The sequence below is a fragment of the Lobosporangium transversale genome (assembly GCF_002105155.1).
Source record: "Lobosporangium transversale strain NRRL 3116 chromosome Unknown BCR41scaffold_4, whole genome shotgun sequence".
In the NCBI taxonomy this organism is placed as follows: Eukaryota; Fungi; Mortierellomycota; class Mortierellomycetes; order Mortierellales; family Mortierellaceae; genus Lobosporangium; species Lobosporangium transversale.
In genome coordinates this window covers 1-25,011 of record NW_019028982.1, presented here as the reverse complement: position 1 = coordinate 25,011, position 25,011 = coordinate 1, and the positions used below count along the sequence as shown (strand labels likewise).

Genomic DNA, 25,011 nt, shown 5'->3' with positions numbered 1-25,011 from the left:
TATCTATATGCCTCGCTGTTCTGTGCTATGCATGTACAAGTAGTTCTAAAGATTTTTTTTTTATCACGCCACATTTACTTGCTTTCTAGGAATGCTCTAATTTTATAGAAGAGATCAAAAGAGAATCAGCCCACTCACTTCCTTGAAGAGAAAAGGAGGGCAGAAACGCGAGAAATTCACTATTTGTTCCTTTTCGTTCTTTTCGTTCTTTTTTTTTTTTTTTTTTTTTTTTTTTTTATAAATCCATTCTATAACTGTGCATTATAAAGTAGAAGATTGATAATAAGTATTAAGAATATTGATTATTTTTTTATGTAAACTTGCGACAGAGAAAAAAAAAGCAAAAGTACTGACTACCCAACATACACATACACACACATATACATGTTGAAGTTGTGAAGTTGGGTTTCCCACCAAAATTCTTTTTCTTTGGGGATCGAATTCCTTTTCCTTTTTTATAGTGACTGTTAAAATTCATATTGATGCCAATTCGAGAAAAGGATGAAACATTAGTTTTATAAAAAACTATCTAAAATGAACAAATAAATTTTTGGCAGATGTTTATAACGACCACCCTCGTCTTTATCGCGATAACCGGACTTGAAACATCATTCTTGTCATCTGCTTATATCGCCAATTTTATTTGGTCACGATACCTTATATTTTTAATCTAAAAACGATGATTGAATTGTTCTGGTGGCATCTCACTACGTGACGGACTTGCAACAATACTCGTAACAAGCGAGCTAATTGGCTGCCAATACACTCGAAAGTATTCAAAAAATATAAGGTATCGCGACCAAATGAAACGGGCTATATATACAAAATATTCGTATATACACTCCTCACTCCCCACCAAAAAAAAAAAAAAAAAAAAAAGCTTAGCCGCTTATATGTCAAATGGACTGACAATTGCAACGGAATTATTCATTCATTGCATTATCAAACCCATCTTTGCCTAGTTTTTTTTTTTTTTTTTTTTTTTTTTTGGGCACAGGGCACTCTGTCCTATTTATCGTTATCATTTTTGCTTTTCACTTATTTATTCACAAATCTACTTCCTTTTAAATATTTTACATTGTCATTTTCCCACACTATATTTCTTTCTTTCTTTTTATTCTTATGCAGTATACCGAGGTGGCTGCACAGCATAATCTGGTGGTGGCATGTTCAAGATTGGTCCAGCTCTGTCATCAGGTGACTGATCCGAAAATGAATAGTGATGGTGTTGGTACCATGGACGGGCCGCATTATCAGTACTATTGATACGACTTGTAGTATTAACGTTGGTGTTATTGATACTGTTGTTGTCGTTGCTACTGCTAATCCCGCTAATCCTGCTACTGCCAGTGGCATTGGTGCTGATTGTCTGTATCATTGGGAACGAGTGTGGTGAGAGAGATCGTGATCGGATTCTATTTGCAGGATGTTGATGGGCTGTCGTTGACCGTCTAGGTCCCGAATCTGGTCCAATTAGCTCCTCCAAGTTATCCAACCCTTCACCCTGCTCTGCCAATGAAGAAAGTCCTTCATATGTCACAGATGTCTGCATAATTTGCAACGATCCTGGATCTATAGCCTGATGTCGATGATGCTCTTCATAACTTGGAATCAATGGCCCAGACCGAGCCAAATCAATTGGCTCTGGGCCCATAAGACCATCTATCCGTTCTATAATAGGTCCGACGCCTACATACTCGTCCACACTCATCATCTGTGGTCTGATCATTGACGATGACAGTGAGGGTGATGATCTCGATGAGCTAAATGGAGTGCTGGGTTGCAGTGATGATGAAGAGCCTGAACCAGAAGCAGGAGTAGACCAAAATGGAAGCTGTATTAGCGGTCCATTCTCAAGGATGGATCTTCCGAGAGGGTGTTGATTGTCCTGATTAATCCTACTCCCGGGAGCTGTATCATGATTCGAGACTGAAATCGAAGGCACGTTTCTACGATGGCCTCGTTGTTGTTGCTGCTGCTGAGAGGGGACATCGTTGACACCCATTGTCCCTGTGCCATGGGTGTTGGAGCTCGTTACATCGACAGTACTACGGCTGTTACAATCAAATTGAAGGACCGTAGGTATACTCAGTGTAGGCACAACCACATCCTCAGACTCATTCCCACTGTTTCGTCTGCTACGTACAAATCCAAACAGTCCTCTTGACATCCTCTTCTGACCTTCACGATCTTCTTGAGCTCTGTTATTACTATTACGACTATTGTTGTCTGAACTATTATTCATACCAATTAACCCTAGAGCAGAGAGATCATTTGCTCCCTGAGCTTGTCGACCGTCAATGTTTGTGTCAACAGCCGCCTCCGAATCATGTCTTGATCGAGATCGAGAACGCATCCTTATTTTTTCCTTTTTAGCCTTGTGCTTGGTTTGCCTCTCACAATCCACCTGGATTAACACTTCTGACCCAAGCACATTGTTTGGTGCAAGAGTTGACAGCGGTGCCTTTCCAGCAGTCAAGAAAGCCCGTCCGCCGTTTACTTGATTAGGTCGATGATGGTCCATAGTGCATTCTGAGTCATCAATATCTGGTACGCGGCCAAATCCTCTGCGCTCCCTACTTCGTGTGTTCATTATTCCCTCAACTTCATCTTCAGCACTGTTGCTATCCAAGCTCGGCCGAATTAAGGTTGGAACGGATTGTAATGATGAGCTAGCAAGAGCTGGCTGGGAAAGAGTTGGAGTTCCGATATTATGAATTCCCCCACGGACCAGAATATCCGCCTCGGTGCCCAACAGAGACTGTCCATGCTCATCCTCCCATCCCTCAATCTGATAGCCGTTTAAGCGCGAATCTTGAAAAACATGTCTCCGGATCCTCGCCAGCAGTGGAATGATTGCCTCACGATAAGCCTGCATCGAGTTTAGACGCACTGTTTCCTGTGCTACAAGCATTTCTGCAGTCTTGTGAGCAGCTCGAAGATGAGCAATATATCCTCGCAACCCCTTCTCTATCTCGGTATTAAATGGCTGCATTGCTTTCCTTTTTGAAGTTGGTTCTATATGGATTTTAGAGAGTCAGAACATTAAACAAATAATATTTAATCCATCTGTTTTTTTTTTTTTTTTTTTTTTTTTTTTTGGCCTATGCTTACCAAAGTATGATTGAACTGTGGATGGCTTGATAGGTGTGGGCAAAGGGGGAACAATATTAGGACATGCCTCCCTCGCCATATTTTCGTTTTGATAAGCATTTGTAAGCGAAAGCTCTACACGGAGATCTGCAAGTACACCATTGAGTTTATATTGTTAAAAGTATATCGATGAAAAAGAAGAGGAGAAAGGACTCTTAATGTACTCACGATTATGGATGCCAAACTTGCTCAAGAAGAGAGGACTAAAAAATATAATTATACTTACAAAGCCTCATCTTCTGACTAGCTTTGAGGGCATATTCTACCCTCCAGATCTTATAAGCAGCATCCGGATATCCCAAGAACGCGACCAAAGCAGCTTCTGATAGATTGGCTGCTCTAGCAAGATTCGACAGAGCTGTGTTATATTTGGTGAGCTGACGACTTGTGTCTGTTATCTTCACATCATATTCTCTTAGTTCCAACTGCCAATAAAGTTCCTCTGGGAAATCCGCGTTTGCAACTTGGTCTACATTTTTAAAAATTGACAAACAGTTGACATGAGGGTCAGCAAAAGTTGCATTGTTACAGTACCGTTTGTTCCGTTTAGGATTTTTGCCGGCATGGTTGCACAGGCTGCTCTCACCTTTGGACCGATCAAAGACCTTTAGAAAAAAAAAGAAAAATAGGAACCGCACAGACATATACAGAGTTGAGGATGCATAAAAAAAAACATTGTACAAATAGCAGACATGCGAGAGTGAGGAGACGTAAGCGTGTTATTAAACATGTATCATTTGTCTCTCCATCGATCCATATCTTTGCACTCTTACCGATTCCGTTAATTTTTTGAGCTGGCGAGTTTCTTCTAGCAAAGTGGCACGCTCCTTCTCCAACTGATATTTCTGTGAAGGTTTGAAAATTTAGACTTTTTTTAGTATGATATACATTATATAGACACCATTGCAAGAGATATTTGCTTGCGGTTTTAAAAAAAAAAGATAAAATTCTACCTACCACTGTTACGACACTATCTCGTTGACGCAGACATGCACGTCGCTCGTTCTCAACAGCCTTGAGCTCATTAATCTCGTGGCGATATGACTTTTCAAACTCGGCTTTGTTGATGGTAAAGACAGAGTCGAGCTGCTTTCTTATTTTTTCTCTGTGTGTAGAAATGTAAAATATTTATAAAGAGTTAATTACCAGATTGTAAGGGAAATATTCGACTGTAACGATGTTGGCTCGAGTAAAAATGGAAATCCTCTTTGTGATCTGTCCGTCTTTTTTTTTTTTTTTTTTTTTTTTTTTTAGCATGGAATGGGCATATACTTCTTTTTATTTCAATGATTGAAGGGCAATATGAAAGGGGTGAAGGGATGTACTGACACCAAAGGGCATACATTGCCTAGAGGCGTGAACATGTATCATCAACTGACACCTCTAGAATTACATATACAAACGTATATAGGACCGATCCGATATTTTGTCTCGGACAAGTTCACTTTCTCTTCTTCTTTTGTAAGCAGTCAACATACGGTGTATCCTTATCTGGTATTTATGATATGGGTCTCCCGATCTATTTCTTTCTTCTGTGTTTTTTCCATTGCAAGATCCGTATTAACTGAAGGATCAGAGAAGGAGACTTACACCTTGGATTGTCTAAGGGAAATGCTTTCCTGTAACTGTCGAAGCCTGTTATTGAGATGCACAAATTCGGCTTGATTAGTCTTGATTTTCTCAAGAGAAGGGGTCAGAATAGGGATGCTAGTGTAGAGTTTCAAGAGGTATTCATGGGCCTCCTCGAGTCTCTCTGCAACCGTCGACATTAATTTTTCGAGGAAGGTTGAGTGTAATGAATGAACAAAACAAATATTAGTAAATAATGAGGAAATGAAAGTTACAAAGAGAGCACAAATTGGAAAATGGTATACAAAAAAAAAGAGAATGAAATGGAGACTAGAATGAGGAGAAAGCAAGAAGAGTGAAGAGAAGAGAGAGGGAGGCTGAAGCAAGGGTCCTTGTTGCGCCACATCACTTGGTTGCACAGGCCAATGTGATAGTCGCAAACGTGACTTTTAGGATTTTTGGATTTAGAGCCATTCACTCAAACCGTTAATTTTTTTAGAATGTCCTGCTAGAGATGATTCCACTTCAGTAAAAGAGAAAAAGCACAACTGTGGAGCAGTTGCAAAATTTTAAAACAAGGCAGGAAGACTGCCAATGAGAAGAACAGGATCATGATCATCGGCAATACGGCTTTCAATATTACTGGAGGATCCGCCGAAGATGTCACTATGAACATTGTAGCCTTGTTTGCAGTGAATGATTAGGTCAGGACTTACTTGGTATTCCCTATCACTCATTGAGATTTTGCTGAATGCTTCCAACAAAGTTATCGATTTGTTCCTTGTGCCCATCTTTAAAGCTCCTGATCGAACTGCAAGGACGAACGTCCATGTAGTCCTGACGGCCCTCCTTCTTCTAACGGAACAGACAGGATAGATGCTTTAAGAACAGAGATGCAGCTGTTCCTCCAGGGTATCAACCTGGCTGTTCTTTTTGCGGATGTCTGAAAGACAAAAAGTGATGCACAACAACATTCATTCATTTCTGATCATTCAACTGAATACATCTCCAAAAATGATTCTACAAACAAAGTTGATCATTACGATTTTAGTGTGTGTTATCTAAAAGGTGGCGCAATATGCCTCAAGTGATAGAGATCTAGCATCTTTTATTGACATTCATCCTTCTCATCCCTTCTCGTTTCCAAAATGCACACACTTGAGATCACCGAAATCCTTGAGCGCGTTGGCTATTTTATTCCACTCTGGGGTGTCGACGATGATGGTAACCCTGTCTACCTTCCATATAACATGGCCCCTTGTCTTGCTGTCTCCCACCATTTTCGGGCGACCTTACTCCCTCTATTTTGGCATACAGTTGACTTAAAGGTCATGACCCGCATCCATGTTAAGCTTATGTTAAAATACATTGGTTATGTGAGAGTGGTATACAACTTAGGAGCCCAGAATTATGATCTATATCAGCAAGCTTTTTCAGCTTGGACAAACCTGATCCATCTAAGCAATATTGAAAATCGATCAGGAGAACTGGATGCTGATGTGATGCAAATCATCCAATGCAATCCAACACTCAAAAGCATTGGCTTGGCATATGATCTGCGCTATGTCAAGGGACCTCCACAAAAGTTGCATCAAGACTTGGAAGCCAGTCTGGCAGTGGGCATGGGTGGGATGGCAATTGTGGACGATGCTGCTGTCCTCTCAAATCTCAATACCCTGGAATGCCTAGAACTCATTTCTAGTGGTTGGGGAGACTGGGTCGTTGACATTGAGCGTCTGAGTGATTTGCTTCGGCCTGTTGCTTCCACGCTCAGGTACCTACGCATAAGTAAACCTATGGCAGAGCGCGATATTAGAGCCCGGGCGCTGATAGAGAAGTCGTTATCAGAATCAGAAGAGAGGAAAGAGAGAGAAAAAGAAAAAGAAAAAGAAATAGACAAACTTCTTTTTCCAAGGCTGGAGGAATTACACGTCCCAAGAATTATGCCAGAGGATCTTCAGCCATTATTCAGTACAGGAAGCTGCCCGAAGCTCCATACCATCTCAACAGCGGCCTTTGGGGAAGAAACACTTCGCTTCCTACAACAACTCTCGCAACAACAGAAGCAGCAAGAAGGACTGGTCCACAGATCATCAACAACGTCTCATAACGCTGTTGATAAAGGATACCCACAGCAGCTTTACAAAGTCAGCTACAAAACAAGAGGGTTCCTCCATCAAGTTGTAAGAGAGATGGTGAAAATACTACCTCATGCCCATAGTTTGGACATCTCAGTAAATCTTTGGAGTATTCGCGGTCGCATAAAGTTCGATCCTCTTGAAACGTATACGATCCAATCTCTCCATCTTGAACTGCATCGTTCATGCGAAGGAGTAGAGTTCTTACTCAAGGAACTAGTTGGATTGAGATGCTTGAGATTACTTTCATTAGAGATTAGTCAACTGTATTTGTTTGATCCGAGCACTCTGTTGAACCCGGAGGATTGGACGTACCCAGGCGACTTGACCTCACTGTCGTTTAATGGCACCCATATACGCTACAATACTACGCCATACAATGCATCTCAGTGGAAAACAAAAAAGGACTCAGAGGTGCTTGCGAAAAAGCTATATTACGGCTGGAAGGTGCAAGGACCATTGTTACGACAGAGCTTGAATTTCTTGGAACCTCTTTTTAAATTGGCCAATAATCATAAATTCAAGAATCTGAAGACACTGGTGTTCAACGGAAATGTGTATCGAAAGATCCTTGAAAATTAATCATAAGCTATAGATGTACTTTTAGATTAGTTTATTTAAAAAATAAAAATAAAAATAAAAATAAAAATAAAAATAAAAATAAAAATAAAAAAAAGTCTTGTTCTTCTCAAGGATGTAAGCATTAGGGGCAATAAAACAAAACCTATGATAAAAGTGTTCACTTCGTAACATGATGAAATTAAGAATCAATGAACAAAATGCCACATAAATATAGATTATTTTTTGTCTATCGTATGATCTGGTTACATATTGTTGCATTGGAGATTCACTGGACGTTCGTTCAGCTTGCGAAGTTCGATATTGAGAGGAACGCTGTTGAAATGTCAATCCCCAATAGCATCCAAGTGGACATTTCTTCCATCTCTTTTGATCGCATCACCGCGACGCTGAAGTCATTTTCCCTCGAAGCATTCCGGCAAATGAGCCCCTCAGGCTTCAAATCTTTCTCTACAGAGCCCGCAGAACGATCTTATAGACATTCTATCAACGCTACTTGATCAGAGGCTATGTCGTTCTTCCAACCCAACTGCCATATTGAATTTTGATGGCAAAGCCATCACCCGAAAGGCCAAAGCTCCATAGTACAAGGACTAACGCCATCTGCGCGTGCCCAAATGAAGGAGTCCTAGTAATAATCACTCATGGAAAACACACCTACTCCTATCTTCAGATCCCTTATCAAGGATTATCAGGTGCAACGAGACAACTCTCATGAAGTATGCCAGGTACCAAAGGAATCAACTGTTTCCATGTTATCACTGTTTGTGATGGGAGATGGCTCCAGCATTTTTGTATGTACTCTTCTTGAAGAAAAAATCAAATCGCTATATATCTTGCATCTGTGCCACTATACACCAAGCCTAGATCGTTGCCCTTGGTGAAGCCAGCGCATACAGTGATACAGTGGTGAGCATCTTGCGTCCGAGTATATTGCCAATACAAGACGAGGATCAGTTGATTGGGGGCTCTTTGCATTCTCCATTTGGTATTGATTTCAAGAGGTGAGGCTTTAAAGATTTAGATGAACCTTCTTTATTTAATTCAAAGAAAATATCTTGCTTAGTGCTCGGCGAATCATCTTTCCACCTGAAGTCTTTCTAAATTGAATATCCTCATAAGCTGTTGCCGCTGAAGGGATTGTTGTAGTCAATGTATTATTACCGATCTGTTTCCCACCCACAGTTATCTCTGTACCGCTGGAGCCAGCAATATCAAGAACCGCAGCAGTAGCAGCAGCAGCAGTAGCAGTAGTAGTAATAGTGGTGCTACAAGCTGCAGCGGTATTTGAGGAAGCAGTAGCCGTGGTGGATGGAGCAACATTATGATGAGTTTCGGCACCACTTGTGAACTGTTCAAGTGATATATTTGAGGCAGAAGCATTCCCCGGGCTGTGCCGTGATATCATTTCTCTCGTAGTTGAAGGAAGTGACGATAAAGATGATGTTGGCAATAGCATACCCCTGTCAGCCAATGTTAAGGATGCGCCAGGGTCCATAGCTGGTAAATTCAAGCAGGGCATGCTCCTCGACATTCCAGTTTGATTTTGGATTCCTGAAATATTAGGCAGTATGGCATCAGTCGCATTTTCACGACCTCGCTCTGATGATTCCCGTGGATGGTATGCTCGCCCAACTGGATACGAAAGGTTTGAAGAGGGATCAGGATGCTGTTGGCGCTGATGTTGATGTTGGCGTTGGCGCTGTTGGATCTCTTGCTCTCCTTCGTGGATATCTGTATGCTCACGAAGAGCGTTGCTGCTGATTGTGAACAGAATAGCATCCCAAGGCTCAAGCGCATTAATCTTGAAGACTTGTCGGATTGCTGATCGCAATAAGAAATCATCATCCGAGGCTAAGTATTGGAACTTGTATTCGACATTTTCAGACTTCCCCACTGCAATGATGGCGGCATCAGCGGTAGAGTCAACACTAGGATTAATAACAGTACCAGAGCTTGATGAAATAGCAGAAGTGGGGGAAGGGGTCTCTAAAGATGGCGACAGTGGTGATAGAGCTTTATCATTGCTAGGGGTCGTCCTATCAGCCACATCAATGGACGCGGTGCTGCATCCAGAGACATGACTTTGGTCGCTGTTAGAGCTGTTGATAGATGATACTATTGACGCGGCAGAATTGCCACTTCCATCGCTTCGAGCACTTGTGGCTGTGTTGGAACGGGGACGGTTGCAGATCTTCCCATCCGTTTGGTTCCGTGGGGATGGGCTACCTCGCGCCTGCTGTAATGAATGAGGATACGGGCCGGACTGTTGTTGGTTTTGTAGAGAATCAATTGGTGGGCTCATAGAACTGTAGATCGGACAGTATGATGCTGTCGCGTCTTGTGACAGCTGTACAGGAACCCCTTCGAGGTGATAGTCACCAACTTGCCTACACCTATCGTTGTGTATACTCAAACCTGCTACATCGACAGCCTGACGGAGCCGAGAGGGTTTACCTGGCTGGAACCCATTTTGCGAATTAGTAGATAAAGACGAACAAGCAGACACTGTACTTCCTCTACGCGATCTGATAAGGATGTTGCCTGTCAACGCTGCATCAACCCGATTGTCGTCCAAACTTCCAGTGACATTACCACTGCTGCCATCGTCACTGATACTTCTGTCACTAGAGCTGTTAGGGTTGATAGTAGTGTCTATATCATCGGGTCTCATGCTGGACATGACCAACATAGGAGGAATAACTGAGATAGGCGACTCTATCTCTGATGTTCTCGAAAACAATGATGAGTCACTGCCAAGGATAGGTGAGGATCGAGCTGAAGCCGATTGACAGGCAATAGCCTGCGCGGCTAGCTTGCTACAACGACTCATACGTGATGAATGGGACGCGACAGATGCACAAGAGCTGCGGACGGTAGAAAGAGGCTGGGTAGCCTTCACTTCCTGAGATGAGATAATATAATAATGGACATCCCCTACGATCACCATATTGTTCAATGGCTTGTAGAAAAAGCGAAACAGTGACACATCGTGTTATTGCCGATAGCATAAGATCTGTCAAAACTCCATCTCCCTTCAGCTTCATCACCAATTTCATTTATAAATGAGATCGTCGGCTATCTTACATTACGCGCTTTCATGCGATGCAGCAGTCCTTCTTCAGGCTGAGTCCGGAATAAGACCTTGTTGATCTGATGTGCACTATAATATGAATGATATGTCTTGGTCCCATCATTTGGATCTTGAGTGGTAACTCTGGCAAGAATGAAATCCTTGCTTTTGTTTGCATGTAAGCGCATCAAATTCTCAAAGCTGTCAAGCGTGAATGGTTCTTCGTCCATGGCATCTAGCTCATCAACTAAAACAATGGAAAAGAGGTTGTCTGCTTCTACGAATGCTTTGAGTCGATCATAATCCATAAGCTGTCGTTCATGATCCTGGCGAACACTAGAGAGATAACCCTGTATTCGTGAAGCGTATTCAGGGTTTAGCTCGCGGTCATTCTCATGTATAGAATAGCGCTCCAATTCCGTTGGGAAAACAGGGCGAGGAGGAAGTGGAGGCGTTGGCATTCCTGTCAATGTTATGCATCGCTTTGGCTTAGGTTTTTTAGAGTCGGAAGGGGCAGTTAGATCCGTTTCTTCGGCTAGCAAGACATTTACTGGAAGCTTGCTGGTTGAGGATGGCGATAGTGTCATGTAGGCAGTTAAGGGGGTTGTAGTTGCTACTGCTATTAATGCTTCTTCACTATTCTTTTCTACATTTTGCATATCTGAGACCGGCTCTTGTGCAGCAGCTGTTGAATCGATCATGCCGCTCACTCTACTGATGGGGCTCCTCGGCTAATGAACAGCAACAACAGCCACTATAACAGCAATCACAGCAACAGCAACAGCAACAACAACAACAACAACAAAAAAGAAGCTTAGGAAAGTATGCTTTGATTGGCTGACAGTCAAAGTTCTCTGAATGATGAATTGCCTCGAGATCGACGAATGCGAGAGGGAGGAGGCAGTATTGAGTAGAAAGGAAAGAGTAGAAAGGAGGCTTGAAAAGGACGAGGAAACGTTGGATGTAGCAATTGAAAAAAAACCATTTGAAGGAGAGTTATTGTTGGTATGATTTACAATTCTTATATCTCCTGTGTCTTGTGAAACTTGATTATCGACAGATCATTGACATAATCAACATACAATTGTTGCCCTAATTAACCCGCACCTGAAATCGAATACTATTTCATCCTAAAAAAGGAGTTTCAGAACGACTATTATTATCTTTAGACGAATAACCCCTGTGAGATCATAGATGCCGATCATTATTCCCACAAGGTTGGTTGTACATGTACTCGAAAGAACTTTATTTAATTGCACAAGGTTCGTGCACTAGTATCGCAATTTGGGTGTCAATCCAAACCAAATGAAAAGCCATTTTACATCAAGGCACTTAGGTTTTTTTTTTTTTTTTTTTTTTTTTGGCATTGCACTGAAGATTGCCTTTTCCTATCTCATTTTTACAACTCGTCTTTAAGCCCTCTAAGCCAGCTTAGGAATTAGAGACCCTCAACAGAGTAATGGGACCCAAAGTGGGAAATCTCATCGGGCAAGACAGATCAATGTTCCCTGGTGTTTCGCCATGAAGGGCTTGAGCTCGATCTGAGTCCACCGCTCCTCTTTCCCAGCTCATAGCAGCATGTTAATGCACTCCATTTCAGCCCATCACAAATGCCGTAAGTCACGCCACTATGATAGTGCTGATCTTATGGATGTATGGCTGCCTATCAACAGAAAGTGAACATGGATAAATCAGTCAATATAAATACTTAAGTATCTAGCAATGAAGCTGATGATGGAGACCTAATGTATCTGACAGTGCTCTCTTTTCCGAATATTCACCTAGGCCTTCAAATTTACTGATGTGAGATCTGTATAGTGAAGCCTTTTTAGTCAAAGAAGCTCATAAAAATGAATTTGTTGCTGAAAATGGCCTCTGCTAATGCCAGATAGATCCCAATAGTCCAAGAACTGGATTGCAGTGCTTGAGGGTAGTTTCCTTAGATTAAGTGCAAATAACCTGTATTACAATGAATGAATGGTGCTCGCTGGTTGCTGAACATAGAATTGATGGACATTGTATTCAATATTTTTTACCCAGGCCACTACATGAGAATTATAGCGCAGCATTTTATGTATTGAAAACATTTTTTATTTCTTATTTATTCAACTTTCGATATACATTTCCGTTAAGTTCAATTCTTCTCAAGGCCCTGAACCCACCATTAGCCATTTTGAACACAGACATCATGATATCTAAGCCTTGTTGCATCAACCCACCTTGTACTTTCCAACCAAAATGCACTCGTGCAGCTAATATTTCAGCGATATTGTGGCCATCCTTGTCATATTCCTGCAAGGGTAAGTCAAGCAAGATGTTCTTGAAACACATGCGAGCTCCATTGACAGTCAACGAGGTCAAGTCATCTGGATTGGCCCACACGGTGGAAGTCAGGAGGGTCAATAAATTGAACCGTTGCATGTATCCAATCTTTAATGACATCAATCGTAGGCTGCTGGATGATAGTAAGTCCCATAGGATGTAGTGTTCTGTTCTATTCCAGCTGTCTTGATAGAGTGATAGATGCCGGATCGTATGAACCGGGAAGTGCCTAGGTGTACTATAGGGCATCATTTTGAACAAGTCAATGTCAAGACTGTGGGAGTCAGGTAGCATTTCCGCAATATCCTGTAAACTGCGTTCAACTCGTTGTCTCTCCGCGAAGCCGATGCTACGGATCTGCTGGTAATAGTTATTCGCAGTAACAGTTGGTTGTGAATCTTCAAGCGGCCACCCTTGTGGGTCCAGTTTTTTGCACCGCTGTTGTTGTTGCTTCAGCTGGCATTGCTGATGCTCTTGCAAGAACAAACGCAAGCTTTCCCAAGATGCACCCGTTATAAGGATTTGGAGGTTTGGGCAACCTTTGGGACTTATTATTCCTCGAAGATCTACTAGGTCTATCTTTGGGATATGTATTTCCTCTAGCTTGGGAAAGAAGAGGCTATATTTTTCATCCCCTTCTTTTTCTTCATCTTCTTTCTCTTCGTCTATTTGTCCATCACCTTCTTCTGTTAATGGCGAAATGCCGTTGCGAGGAGGAGCTTTCTTAACGGTTAAACACTTGAGTGTTGCTGTAATTGGCTGGAGCAACCATCTTAAGCGATGAATGTTCAAAAGATACCAGTCCCAATGGCAGTTCATGAGACATAAACGTTCCAGTTGGTGCGCGTTTGCAAATATGGTGGAATCGTCCATGTCTAAACCTCCATCTTCGTTTACTTTTGTAGACGTCCTCGGTTGATCAAAGTCGTGCACCCAGCTGATGCTCCTGAGTGTTGGGTTGGACTTGATAACCTGCACAACACTAGCACTTAGTCCTTTGATTGGCTTGATGGTAGTACTCAACAGGACCAGACTTGCTAGAGGGATGCGATCATGGAGCGGATAGTCTTTTCGGGCGCCAAAGTTATACACCGCCCTTATAAAGGGCGTATATTTCTTGATGAGATACAGAGGCACCCGTGACATAGCAGTTTCATCGAATGTATACCAGAAAATAGGGAGAAGCGTCTGCCGAAAGTTGCGGGATACGGAGAGACATGGTAACATATTATGGGGTAAGAGGACGTTGTCTCCGTGATGGTTGACGCCCCATAATGGAAGAAACCAACCAATGAGCTCGAGGATTTCTGGAATGTTGAGAGCATGCATGAGAACAGAAAATATTTGATTGAATCTGAAGACTTTGAGTAGTAGAAAGCCATGGTGTCATTCATTAATTGCCACAGGTTCTGCTCCAGATGGCACAACACTACATTATGATGCATCGCCTTTTATTTTTTTTTAACAAGAGTTCCGCGCAAAGAAGATAAACTGCTGCGCCATATAAGCATCTTTTCCCTAAATGGCACTTTTTTTTTTTTTTTTTTTTTTTTGACATTGTTGGAATGAAACCCTCCAATTATTCAGATTGGTTTTTCTACTCCAAGGGCGTGTGTTTTGGAATTAAAAGAATTAAAAGGTGGCTACTTGAGCCTGGTGAATATTTCTTTTTGTATTTTTAACTGTCAATTCCAATTGTCACACTTATATTTTCTAATCCATGGCTGACATTACTGCTGGCACACAGAGTATAGGATCTAGCGCTATGCTGCTACCTCCAGAGATTCTGACGCGTATTGCTCAGTTTGTCGACAGAGAGTCGTTGATTGAAGCTTCCATGGTCTGCAAAATCTGGTTGTCATGTTTTCGACCCATGCTATGGCATACGATTCAAGCTGATGGCTACATTTCGAAATCATTTCTTGATCAGTTTCCTGATTATTACCACCGGATTTGCGACCTTACACTTTCTCTTCCATGCAGTACAGAAGAGACAGCGGATCTTCTGGGCTTTCCTTTCGATTCGAATGGAGAACCTAAACTCAAAAAAGGCATGTTGACTAAGACGTTACTAGACTGTTGCCGTCTGGAACGCATCCGGATCAAGTACGGTCGAGAAATGGCTTCTATTTCGCTAGGATCAACAGCCAGTTTCAAGAACACTAGCTCTCTTGATCATTCACATGAGTATTACGCAAGTGCAGCTCTTAAAATCATGGAGAGCAACAGGGAGACGTTACGCAGGCTCTGGCTCACTGGTGTTGGTCTAGATATTGATCCACTTGTCCAGAAGTCCATCCGAGATATGCCAGTATTAGAAGAATTGACAATGGAAGAATGGAGTGCCATGAATGGAGAAGGCTTACGCACTATGCTGAAATCTTTACCTCGACTTCAAAAACTATCATTGGAGATGAACGAATTTATGGACCCAATTTGGGAATTGCGCCAATGGCGTATTAATTGGGATGCGAGCCAAGCCGATTTTCACAACGATTGGAAGAGTGACGATGAGGATCGTTCGCAACGGCCCTCAGAGGATCCATTAACGCAGATCAGAAGCCTGCATTTAGATCGATCAAACATCACTATGAGGACGCTCTTGGATTTGACAGCAGTTATGCCAGAGTTGACTGAGCTCTCTCTGGGTTACACATATGGTATTGGACTTGATGATGAGGAGCCGGATTCTGATTTTTTTGATCCTCTCGGCGCTGCCTTTGAGTCCCAAATGGATGATGTTGGTGATAGTATAGAGCAGGAAGAGGAAGCAGAAGATGAAGATGAGGAAGAGAATGGTGACGATCAAGTTGATGTAGGGATGGACGCTATGACTACCGAGTCTCCTGATATAGGCAACAACATCACTTCCAACCATAACACTAACTCAAATACTAGTATAATGGAGACAAATAATGCAACTGCAACAGCCACAATCGTTCAGCCCCATCCGACTGATTATGGCCCTGGACACTGTCCCCTAACCTTGAGTATCACAGCTTTATCAAATATGCAAACGCCATGTACAGTCACCGAAAGCTCAAGTAGCAACGCTTCAACTTGTCAACCTGAAAAGACTTTGCAACATTATGATGTCCACAGGGATGACGGTGAAGAGGAGAACAATAACAACGACATGATTAGAGATAAAGGGATATCTAAAGGTGAAGATGAGGATAGAGGTACGTCTGAAGATGAACGTGAGGGAAGAGGTCCGTCTGAACATGAAGATGAAGACGAGATTGACGAGGATGAGATTGATGAGGACGGCTATTACGATGATGAATATGATGCTTTCTATGGAAGTGAAGGCGAGTTCTATTGGGAAGACTGGGGCCATGAAGGCCTCGGTTCATATGCAGGTGATTCCGAAGATTTCGACAGCTGGTATGATAACCAACTTGAGCTCCAGGGTCAAATGTCATACGCAAGCCTCCGTAACATAGATATAGGAAGTATATCGCACGCCTCACCTCAGCTTTATCGCAACATGCGACAACTGCATGTGCATTGTCCAATGATTCAGTCCTTTGATTTTTCGGGATGTCGGCCCGAAGGGATCGATCAAAAGTTCTTGGAGTTTGTCTGTGAACTCTGGGGACCTTATGGTCATGCGAACGATGCTGCAAAGCCAGGTCGCCTCCAGTCCAGTCGACTCCACTCAGATAAACAGAAACAGACTCTAGCGAGATCATTAGGATTGAAGTCCTTGATAGCAGCCGATCTTTATGCTGTCACCCCTCAGTTCTTTCATAAACTTAATCATCACTGTGGCGACACATTGACAGCACTCGATCTGTCTTTAAGTAGCGACTTGAATATTACGGATAGACGAGGGGCGTACGCGCGAGAAGTGGAGAAATCAATCTATTACGACGCTCTTCTGAATATGCTCTCTACTTGTCCGAACCTGGAGAAAGTTCAGGTTGAGGCCTACCCAGTGAACGCGCGGTCAATCGCAGAACAATGTCGGCCCTGGGCATGCGCATTCCGGCTTCGAACATTAGCTATCACCATTGAATTTGATGCCACGCACAAGAAGTCCGGGCCCTCGCCTGAGGCTGAGGAGGAGGAGGATCGCCAGATACAAATCAAAACTTGCAGGCAGCTGAGCTATTTAACACGTCTTGAAAGCTTGTTGTTGCATGGTGGGCGACAAATGGTACACTATCAGTCGAGATGGGGTAGTATGGGATCTCATCATCTGCGATTGGGAAATAGATATGAGAAGAGTACACGTCGGTATATTGAGCTGTCAATCAGCACTGGTTTGAATCAGCTTTCGTCCCTGAACAGCCTTGTAGAGCTGAACATAGGTCTCCTTGGCCCACATGGTCTCCGTAATGAAGCTGAAGTGAAGTGGCTGGGTCGGAATTGGCCATCATTAAAGCGCGTGAGCGGATTTTATGATCTGGAGCAATTGAAAGCAGGTGCGGTTCAACTTCGTGAACAGCTAGGGCCTCCTGCCCATACAATGCCATCTTCTACATCTCCCGAGCGAGGGGCCAAAAAGAAGGTTGAGATGCAACAAAGGAAGGGAATTGTACTGCCAGAGACGATGGATCTTGATCGAGATCCTGTGGCGCTAAAGCTGAGACAACTCCGAAATCATTACTTGCAATTGGATGAAAACATAGTAGATAAAATTCTTAGGACGGAGGGTCTAGAAACCGTGATATGTCTCCGTAAGGATGGCGCTCATATGGCGCAAAAGCCGGGCGGTGGAAAGATGACTGAGAAGGAGAAGGAAAGCCAACGATTTGATTTCATGGTGACCTACATAGATCGTGGGTTTCCTTTAGGTTGGGATTAGAGACACATATGAATAAGTCTATTACTTAATAAACCTTTTATGATTGATAGCAGACTAATCAAAAATGGCATCCGTACGAGTCTCTAGTTGGGATCTTGATTCAACAGCTAGAAATCGACTGACGTGATCCCGTGGGGAACGTTCGTCATTACCTCCAAGGACATGGGTCTGGGTTCAATGCTGCATGTTTTCGTAACCTTTTGCTTTCTAGCTTCTAATAAATATACAGCAATTTCAAAGCAGCATTACTATTAAAATTTTATTCGTTTTATAAGTCTATAATAAAGTTCGTTCACGACTTTAATTGGCACCATTATTGAGCCATCGCTTCTTCTCTTCTGCCCTCTTTCGCAGAGGGATTGCTCTTGTTCCACCAGCCGCTGAGCCAGCCATCAGACGCAGTAGAAGAAGTAGAAGATACCGCTCTAGAATGAGCTGAACCTTCATCATAGCTCTGCTTAGACCACATTAAAGATACTGGGCCTCGCTCGAACTCTCGACGCACATACTCTTCAGAAGCTTCCGACAAGCGTGGCCGGCCTGCTAATGATGGTGGGATTGCAAAAAAGTTAGAAAAAAAGGAAGAGGAATTGTCACTTGCGTTGTTGTTGGCATAATCATCATTGTTGGTTCGGAACGCCTCTGTCGTGCTCTTAAGTGCACCTGCATCCAAGGCAGGGTCGCTGAAGCGCTGCATCTCGATCAGACGTGGACTCTCCAAGACAAAATCACTAGATGTGATGGCATTATTCCTGGACATAGTGAAAGATGAGAAGTCCTTGTCGGTGTTTAGAGAGATGGTGTGCAGCGGTGTTTTGACCTCTGTGTGAACTTCCATCGGTGGATCAAGCACCAACTTTCCTGCAGCTTCAGAGGCTGAGGTAGTGGAAGGCCCGAGAGATACCTCAGTAATGTTTGCCCTCGGTCCTGGCAGAGCGCCAGTAAGATTGCGAGTGGGGTAAGTTGCAGAAGAGGTAGATTGGTGATGGGATGGTGTGTTGGAATATGAGGGCGCTGGTGGGGTGACGTAGAACGCTAGTTCTGGCGCCGGCTCCATGGAGTTTGGATCAATGGGGTCCAAATGGTTCTCATTATAGGTCTTGTTATTACTGGCTATAGTGGCACCAGTGCGTAACGGAATTTCGACAATGATGGACTCATTTGTAGCTTTAGCAGCCGTGGTTGTTATAGCTTGGCTAGATCCCATGGTCGGCTATGATAATGAACGTAGATAGTGGCCCAAAAGAATAGCAATGAGAATGCACAAGGTCAAAAGGATGAAGGAAGTGAAAGTGGATAAACAATGAAGGCAAGCAAGATAAAGGAGCAAAGTACATTCAGTCTCCGCACCATCAGCGTCAGCGTTTTGCAAACCTCTTCGGAAAATCGCCTTAAGACATCTTATCTCATCGATGTTTCATGTCTTATTTTATGCAGGTGATTTGGGCTATCTTGAGAGCCTTATGGGACCAATAGGGCTATGTATTGGAGAAACTAGCCAGGTGTTGTGTTTATTGAATCATATTTGACAGCATTTTTTTCTTTGAGGATGAATTAAAATTGGCAATCTGTCGCGTCTCAGATTAAATTAGTCAGTTACCCTTTTGAAGGAGGAAATAAGAAGGGATTTAAAACATTGCTGTGCTAAGCACGTGATTATTCCATTTTGAGGTTGTTGCCACCTTTGTTTCATTTCTCCATTCCCTTTATCTTCAAAACTTAATAATGACCTTCGAGATGGATGAAGAACTCCTCGAGTAAGTTATCCATTCTACAATTCACACGACGTGCATACCTCCATCTGTTCAATTGTTTATCATTCCCGGTTAATTAATATAATTTTTTTTACCCTTTTTCAGGAGTATACGACAGGAGCTTTTGAAATCAATAGATAGCCTCGAAATAAACAACCTATCAGACTCCGAGGACGATGAAGGCTTGAATGATCACGAAGATATCGCTTGGGTTCACTCTGAACTTGACCAAGATCATGGCGATGAATACGTCGAGGACCCAATTGAGTGGTATAACAGCGATGATCCCGACGAAGATGACACCGAGCTTGAATGGTATGAGCCCATCCAGCTGCCAAGTGACGGACCTGATGATGATAGCAACGAAGAGGAGCCGAAGCAATTGGGTGAGACTATTCTTTATTTTATTTATCTTTTTTTTTTTTTTTTTTTTTTTTTTTTCGTAGGGTGTACCATAATATCAGACAAATTCATCTATTTTTTTTTATAAATTGTGTTCCTGAACCTTAGAAACGCTCCTCGAAACATCTCCCGAAAGTCAGGAAATGCCTGACGGCCAGGAAATGCCGGGGACGCTCAACGAGAGTAAGCGCAAGGGCGAAAAGAAGAGAACGAACAAGAAAAAGGCGCGCAACTACCCGCAGGTTGAAGATGATGAGGCTGAGATTGAAGTGCTAGATCTAGCGATCACAGATAAGTTGTATGATCCGTAAGTATCAAGTCACGTCTCTTTGGCTGAGAAAGGATATTACTTCCTACATTACACATTACATGAGTTTGTCATATGGTTTATAGACTAATTTTCCGTATGTATGATAGCTCTACAAGTGCTGACAGCAGATTTAGACTAGCGATGGAAAATTTTCGAAAGGAGCGTAATTTTACCACTAAGTCAGCTCAGATCCTTAGTACATACTTTAGTTATGGAGGGATGGACGAGCATATCACTGACCCCAACAACCCTAGAAACGACAGCAAGGGCACCAAGGAAGAAAAAGATATTGACTTCTCGTTCGTGGCAGCATCATATCTCTCGTCCTATATCATTAACTCTAGCATTTGGAATGATATAACATATGTAGAGATGGCGCCCAAGATTATAGCCTCATTCCTCAAATATGTGCTGGCTAGAAGGGTCGTTCCAGAGTACCAAGAAGATTTAGAAAAGGCCTTTGCGATAGCATCGCTTGCAAAGACTGAAACCCCCGCATGTCACCGGTTCAACTCGAAAATGCCCGATGATTTCAATCATGCGTGTTCAATCTTGTTTTGTCAGGGCAGTTCAGATCATCTGCCGATGAACACAAACAAGATGATGAAGGAAGTGATGGGGGAGATATCTACAGCACATGTGACGCTCAAGAGCAAGCGGTTTAGACATGCGAGGGTTGTGAAGAAGGTGGAGTCCACGAGAGAACCCGGAGCAGAGCCTGCGATGACAGTAGAAGTGGTTCTCGAAGAAATGGATATTGACAACGAGAAGAGTGACGATTTAGATCAGCAAGAGCAAAAGCCAAAGCAAGAGCAAGAGCAATGGTCGATTCATATCTCAAGCGAGACAGCAGCACTACTGCAACTGAGGATGGTGGTGTGGGGCACATTTTTCACTCTATCCAATGGGGTCGTGTTTGCGCAGCCTTTGGTATCTCTCCCAACATTTTATGTATCGCATTTCGAGGATGAGGCCTAGGGATGGACCGTTTGCCAACTTTTTTTTTTTTTTTTTTTTCTTCACATAAAGGAATTGAGTTGCATTAGACTAAAAATGGTTCATCACGTAGAAAACCTACGCGCTATTCACATATACCAGGTAGAAGCAAATCTTATGCATCACCGAATTTGAGTTGGCGCATTTTAAAAGATTTCCCACGAGACGATAAATAAATTTTCGTTCTTTCACAACCATCCATCTCTTCGACTTCCTACAAATATTTATTATACCCTTTCCTTTCCATTTGATCAAATCAGTATGCCATATGATCCAACCTCTCAGTCAAACCTCAATGAGATCAAGACGAATCATATTCATCTCGACCTAACAGTTGACTTCAATACCAAGGTCTTATCTGGAAATGCAGAGTTAGACATCGAGGCTATAGCGGATCAAGTCTCGTACATTGTACTTGATACCAGTCATATTGACATCCGTTCTGTTTCTACGGCCGAAAAGATGCTTAATGTAAACATATGTTCGCCGATATTTATTTTAATAATTTAGAAATGTCACAAGAACATTATTGATCTTTTTTTTCTAAGTTCGAGTTGGGTAGTAGGAATGAAAAATATGGCTCGGCATTGATAATTAATCTGGGCAAGGCTCTTGAAAAAGGAAACAAGACCAAAGTCATTATTGAATACGCAACTACTCAGTATTGCAGTGCTTGTCAATGGCTGGAGCCCAGCCAAACAGTAGGCAAGAAGTATCCATACCTCTTTACACAATGTCAAGCTATCCATGCACGGTCATTGTTGCCTTGCCAGGACAGCCCTTCTATCAAACTCACCTATAGCGCCAATATCACTACTCCACTGCGTGCGGTCATGTCTGCAGTCCTCATAGGGGAAGAGAAGTGTCATCAAAGTGAGTCATCCACTATAGCCGCAGCAATTACTACATACAAGTTTGAGCAAAAGCAACGGATCCCATCGTATTTGATAGCACTTGCTGTCGGAAACCTGGAAGGCCGAGAAATTGGGCCCCGTTCGATGGTCTGGACAGAACCCGAGGTGTTGGAAGCAGCAGCCTGGGAGTTTATAGACACAGAGGAATTTATTCGAACAGGTGAGACTCTATTGACGCCTTATAGCTGGGGTCGTTATGACTTGCTTGTGCTGCCAGCCTCGTTTCCTTATGGTGGAATGGAGAATCCTTGCTTGACTTTTGTGACGCCCTCGCTTTTGGCTGGTGATCGCTCCTTAGTGGATGTGGTAGCTCATGAAATTGCACATAGCTGGACGGGAAACCTGGTCACAACCGAAAACTGGGAGCATTTTTGGTAACCAAATTAGACCAAATCAGACCAAATCAGACCAAATCAAGCAAAAAAGGAAAAAAGACGCCCCTTTATGCTAATTTCTTCAACGTTGCAATGCAAAACACATATAGGCTGAATGAAGGATTCACAGTTTTTGTAGAGCGCAAAATCATTGGACGCATGAAGGGCAAAGAGCATAGCGAATTTAGTGCTATCCTAGGGCATAAAGCACTTCAAGAAAGTGTAGAGCTCTACGGCTCCAGTCATCCTTTTACAGCTTTATGTCCTTGTTTGCGTGGAGAGGATCCGGACGACGCCTTTTCACGCGTCCCATATGGTATTTTTTTTTTCATTTTTATTATTATAATTTTTTTTTTTATTTTTAAGGAAAGGCGATATACGTAGTAGAGTGCATATTTGAAAGGAGTGAAAGGAACGATTTATATTAACTAGTTCATTGTTTGGAACGATCTCCAAAATTTTGTAAAATTACAGAGAAAGGATTCAATTTGCTCTATTACTTGGAGAAGCATTTAGGCGGACCAGAAGTTTTTGAGCCGTATCTTCGGGCACATGTTCGACAGTTTGCAGGCCAATCAATCAATACAAACGACTGGAAGGCTTTTCTTTATTCTTTTATGGAGGGAAACTTTGGTCAAGAGAAGGTTGATCTTTTGAACAAGGTCAACTGGGATGCCTGGCTTTCCGGCACTGGCATGGTAAAAGAAGTGTAAAAAAAAAGAGAGAGGATTACGCATTCCGTTGTCTTCTATGAATTATGTCGACCTAATATAGTATTCTTTTTTTTTTTTTTTTTTTTTTCTAGCCTCCAGATGATAATATGTTCGATGATACGCTCGCAAGAGCTTGCACTAGCCTATCTAAAAAGTGGGACGAGTCACGTCATGTTGCTCAGCCTGTTACAGCTGAAAAAACAGGGTTTTCCCCAGTCGACATTAAAACCTTTTCATCCACACAAACTGTTGTGTTTCTGGAGAAGGTTGGTGAACTAGAACCTCTTTCCCACGAGCATTTGGATTTGATGGATCGATTGTATCAATTGACTTTGGTCAAGAATTCGGAGATTCGATTGCGCTGGCATCTACTTTGTCTCAAAGCAAATTACAAAAAAATCTATCCTGAGGTCGTTCAATTTGCATCAACCATGGGTCGTATGAAATTTGCAAGGCCATTGCTTCGGTAAGAACAGACATTATGACTTTTATTTTTTATTTTTATTTTTTTAAAAAAAGTTAATAAGTTAAACCTCCTGCTCCCACAAAAGCTCTTTGCATAGGGCCAAGGACGGCGCAGAACTTGCACGAGAGACGTTCCTCAAACATAAATCATTCTACCATCCTATTGCTGCGACAATGATTGCTAAGGATCTTGGGCTTACAAAATAAAAGCCATCACATGGCACTAGTAAATAGAAAGAAATAATAAAGTGCTTCGGGTTGGAATGTTAGTCTTAGTATTAATGAAAGGAGGAAGAGACGGCTCTCCAAAATGATGACGGGAGGTTTGTTTCTTGGCTTCAGGCATTTCCATCTTCTATACCTTATACCCCATACATATGTCTAGAAAAAGCGCGCCAGACGTTCTACCCATAGTTGCAGCATGATCACTCAATAACTCCCAACCAATACCCTCATGAGCACCTCTTTATGCACTTAATCCATCCAAGAAAAGCGCTTGCTGTGGAGGAATTTAAGTTCATGCAGACTTTCTGAATGAGTCAAGCACGCAATTTAACCTGGTATATTTGCCTGGTTAACTTTTCAGAGTAAGAGAATAGGACGTTTAAATAAATATTAAAGTATAAGAGAGTACCAGACTCTTCGCCTGTCTGCAGATGAGCAGGAAGCCCAGGGCGTACCACGTGGAGATGGTCTGATTATTGCGCCTCCACCTGGTTGCTCGCGAATCTAGAGCAGCCTTTCAACTAACTCATCATCGAGCTCAACACCATTCGACACTAGATCTGGCTTTCAATCAGATCGGTCTAAAAAACTATGCTGAGCAGCGTCCAAGCGCCTGTTTGAAGTGCGATATAGGGATTCGGGAAGAGGGAAAACAGGGTCTTTTATACATTTATATGGCATGAACAAAGCAAAAACTAGACATACAAATCCTTAAATATAATCATTAAATACTATGCAATCAAGGCGGAGCATAAGCCCCAAAAAAGAGTCTTTCATCATCTCAAATCACAGCCAAGACATGCAATGCTATGCTGGGGCTTTATTATGAAGGCTCCTATCTGCTAGTCCCTGTGGAAGCTCCGTGTCCAATCACATCTTTTGTGGCCCACAGAGCCAAACCAAAGCCTCCTACAAACATGACTATGACCAAAATGTGCATGAGGAACTATCGACGCTCTTTTGGAGAAGGCAGGGAGAACGCGCCATTAGAGATCGTGTACTGACGCATCATGCTGGGGATACGTATCCCTCCTATTAGTAAGTGCATTTGGGTCACCAGGCATGCTTATAAATGCCTCTACTCCAAAGTTAATTTTCGTGCTTGACTCATTCAAAAGGTTAGCATGAACTTAGTTTTTAGTGGCGTAAACTCCTCTTCTTCTTCCACAGCAAGCACTTTGGATGGGTAAAGTAATAGAAGTGCTCGTGAG

General features: G+C 42.5%; 9 protein-coding genes across 9 annotated transcripts; 4 read left to right on the top strand and 5 right to left on the bottom strand.

Annotated features, from left to right (window-relative positions):
- Window positions 1–1,065: 1,065 nt before the first annotated feature.
- Window positions 1,066–3,005, bottom strand: BCR41DRAFT_346471 (hypothetical protein). The gene has a single exon (XM_022022895.1). It carries the CDS (start codon window positions 2,993–2,995, stop codon window positions 1,121–1,123), a length of 1,875 nt encoding a protein of 624 aa, XP_021884915.1. The 5' UTR covers window positions 2,996–3,005; the 3' UTR covers window positions 1,066–1,120.
- Window positions 3,006–3,274: 269 nt separating this feature from the next.
- BCR41DRAFT_150897 (hypothetical protein) lies at window positions 3,275–5,169 on the bottom strand. Its single transcript, XM_022019595.1, has 5 exons — window positions 4,744–5,169; window positions 4,111–4,258; window positions 3,927–3,998; window positions 3,740–3,758; window positions 3,275–3,622 (listed from the first exon to the last, which is right to left on the bottom strand). Exons 1-5 carry the CDS (start codon window positions 4,920–4,922, stop codon window positions 3,357–3,359), a joined length of 684 nt encoding a protein of 227 aa, XP_021884914.1. The 5' UTR covers window positions 4,923–5,169; the 3' UTR covers window positions 3,275–3,356.
- A 701-nt stretch (window positions 5,170–5,870) lies between these two features.
- Window positions 5,871–7,442, top strand: BCR41DRAFT_392524 (hypothetical protein; the record flags this gene model as incomplete). Its single annotated transcript, XM_022028462.1, has 1 exon — window positions 5,871–7,442. One exon carries the CDS (start codon window positions 5,871–5,873, stop codon window positions 7,440–7,442), a length of 1,572 nt encoding a protein of 523 aa, XP_021884913.1.
- A 2,887-nt stretch (window positions 7,443–10,329) lies between these two features.
- On the bottom strand, window positions 10,330–10,820 carry BCR41DRAFT_300282 (hypothetical protein; the record flags this gene model as incomplete). Its single annotated transcript, XM_022020556.1, has 2 exons — window positions 10,330–10,401; window positions 10,527–10,820. Coding segments are annotated over 2 exons (366 nt in total), but the record flags the coding sequence as incomplete, so codon positions are not given.
- A 1,789-nt stretch (window positions 10,821–12,609) lies between these two features.
- Window positions 12,610–14,278, bottom strand: BCR41DRAFT_411575 (hypothetical protein; the record flags this gene model as incomplete). The annotated part of the gene is made up of 1 exon (XM_022029453.1): window positions 12,610–14,278. The coding sequence occupies exon 1, from the start codon at window positions 14,161–14,163 to the stop codon at window positions 12,610–12,612; it is 1,554 nt and encodes a 517-aa protein (XP_021884911.1). The 5' UTR covers window positions 14,164–14,278.
- A 234-nt stretch (window positions 14,279–14,512) lies between these two features.
- Window positions 14,513–17,700, top strand: BCR41DRAFT_346465 (hypothetical protein). The gene has a single exon (XM_022022894.1). The coding sequence runs from the start codon at window positions 14,555–14,557 to the stop codon at window positions 17,645–17,647; it is 3,093 nt and encodes a 1,030-aa protein (XP_021884910.1). The 5' UTR covers window positions 14,513–14,554; the 3' UTR covers window positions 17,648–17,700.
- A 260-nt stretch (window positions 17,701–17,960) lies between these two features.
- Window positions 17,961–18,912, bottom strand: BCR41DRAFT_383688 (hypothetical protein; the record flags this gene model as incomplete). Its single annotated transcript, XM_022027489.1, has 1 exon — window positions 17,961–18,912. Exon 1 carries the CDS (start codon window positions 18,852–18,854, stop codon window positions 17,961–17,963), a length of 894 nt encoding a protein of 297 aa, XP_021884909.1. The 5' UTR covers window positions 18,855–18,912.
- Window positions 18,913–20,220: 1,308 nt separating this feature from the next.
- BCR41DRAFT_346463 (Argonaute siRNA chaperone complex subunit Arb1-domain-containing protein) lies at window positions 20,221–21,110 on the top strand. The gene has a single exon (XM_022022893.1). It carries the CDS (start codon window positions 20,255–20,257, stop codon window positions 21,089–21,091), a length of 837 nt encoding a protein of 278 aa, XP_021884908.1. The 5' UTR covers window positions 20,221–20,254; the 3' UTR covers window positions 21,092–21,110.
- Window positions 21,111–21,304: 194 nt separating this feature from the next.
- BCR41DRAFT_346462 (peptidase family M1-domain-containing protein) lies at window positions 21,305–23,838 on the top strand. The gene is made up of 6 exons (XM_022022892.1): window positions 21,305–21,580; window positions 21,658–22,397; window positions 22,508–22,713; window positions 22,872–23,095; window positions 23,203–23,576; window positions 23,662–23,838. The coding sequence occupies exons 1-6, from the start codon at window positions 21,371–21,373 to the stop codon at window positions 23,780–23,782; spliced, it is 1,875 nt and encodes a 624-aa protein (XP_021884907.1). The 5' UTR covers window positions 21,305–21,370; the 3' UTR covers window positions 23,783–23,838.
- Window positions 23,839–25,011: the final 1,173 nt, after the last annotated feature.

Bases quoted from the DNA above. Each gene is read 5' to 3' on its own strand.
- BCR41DRAFT_346463 (XM_022022893.1), top strand. From the start codon at position 20,255: ATGGAAAATTTTCGAAAGGAGCGTAATTTTACCACTAAGTCAGCTCAG.
- BCR41DRAFT_346462 (XM_022022892.1), top strand. From the start codon at position 21,371: ATGCCATATGATCCAACCTCTCAGTCAAACCTCAATGAGATCAAGACG. The intron at 21,581-21,657 runs GTAAACATATGT...TTTTTTTCTAAG, and splicing joins CGGCCGAAAAGATGCTTAAT to TTCGAGTTGGGTAGTAGGAA. The intron at 23,096-23,202 runs GTAAAAGAAGTG...TTTTTTTTCTAG, and splicing joins GGCTTTCCGGCACTGGCATG to CCTCCAGATGATAATATGTT.
- BCR41DRAFT_346465 (XM_022022894.1), top strand. From the start codon at position 14,555: ATGGCTGACATTACTGCTGGCACACAGAGTATAGGATCTAGCGCTATG.
- BCR41DRAFT_150897 (XM_022019595.1), bottom strand. From the start codon at position 4,922: ATGTCGACGGTTGCAGAGAGACTCGAGGAGGCCCATGAATACCTCTTG. The intron at 4,259-4,743 runs GTAAGTCTCCTT...TTCTACACACAG, and splicing joins TCCCTTAGACAATCCAAGGT to AGAAAAAATAAGAAAGCAGC. The intron at 3,999-4,110 runs GTAGGTAGAATT...AAACCTTCACAG, and splicing joins GAGATAGTGTCGTAACAGTG to AAATATCAGTTGGAGAAGGA.
- BCR41DRAFT_346471 (XM_022022895.1), bottom strand. From the start codon at position 2,995: ATGCAGCCATTTAATACCGAGATAGAGAAGGGGTTGCGAGGATATATT.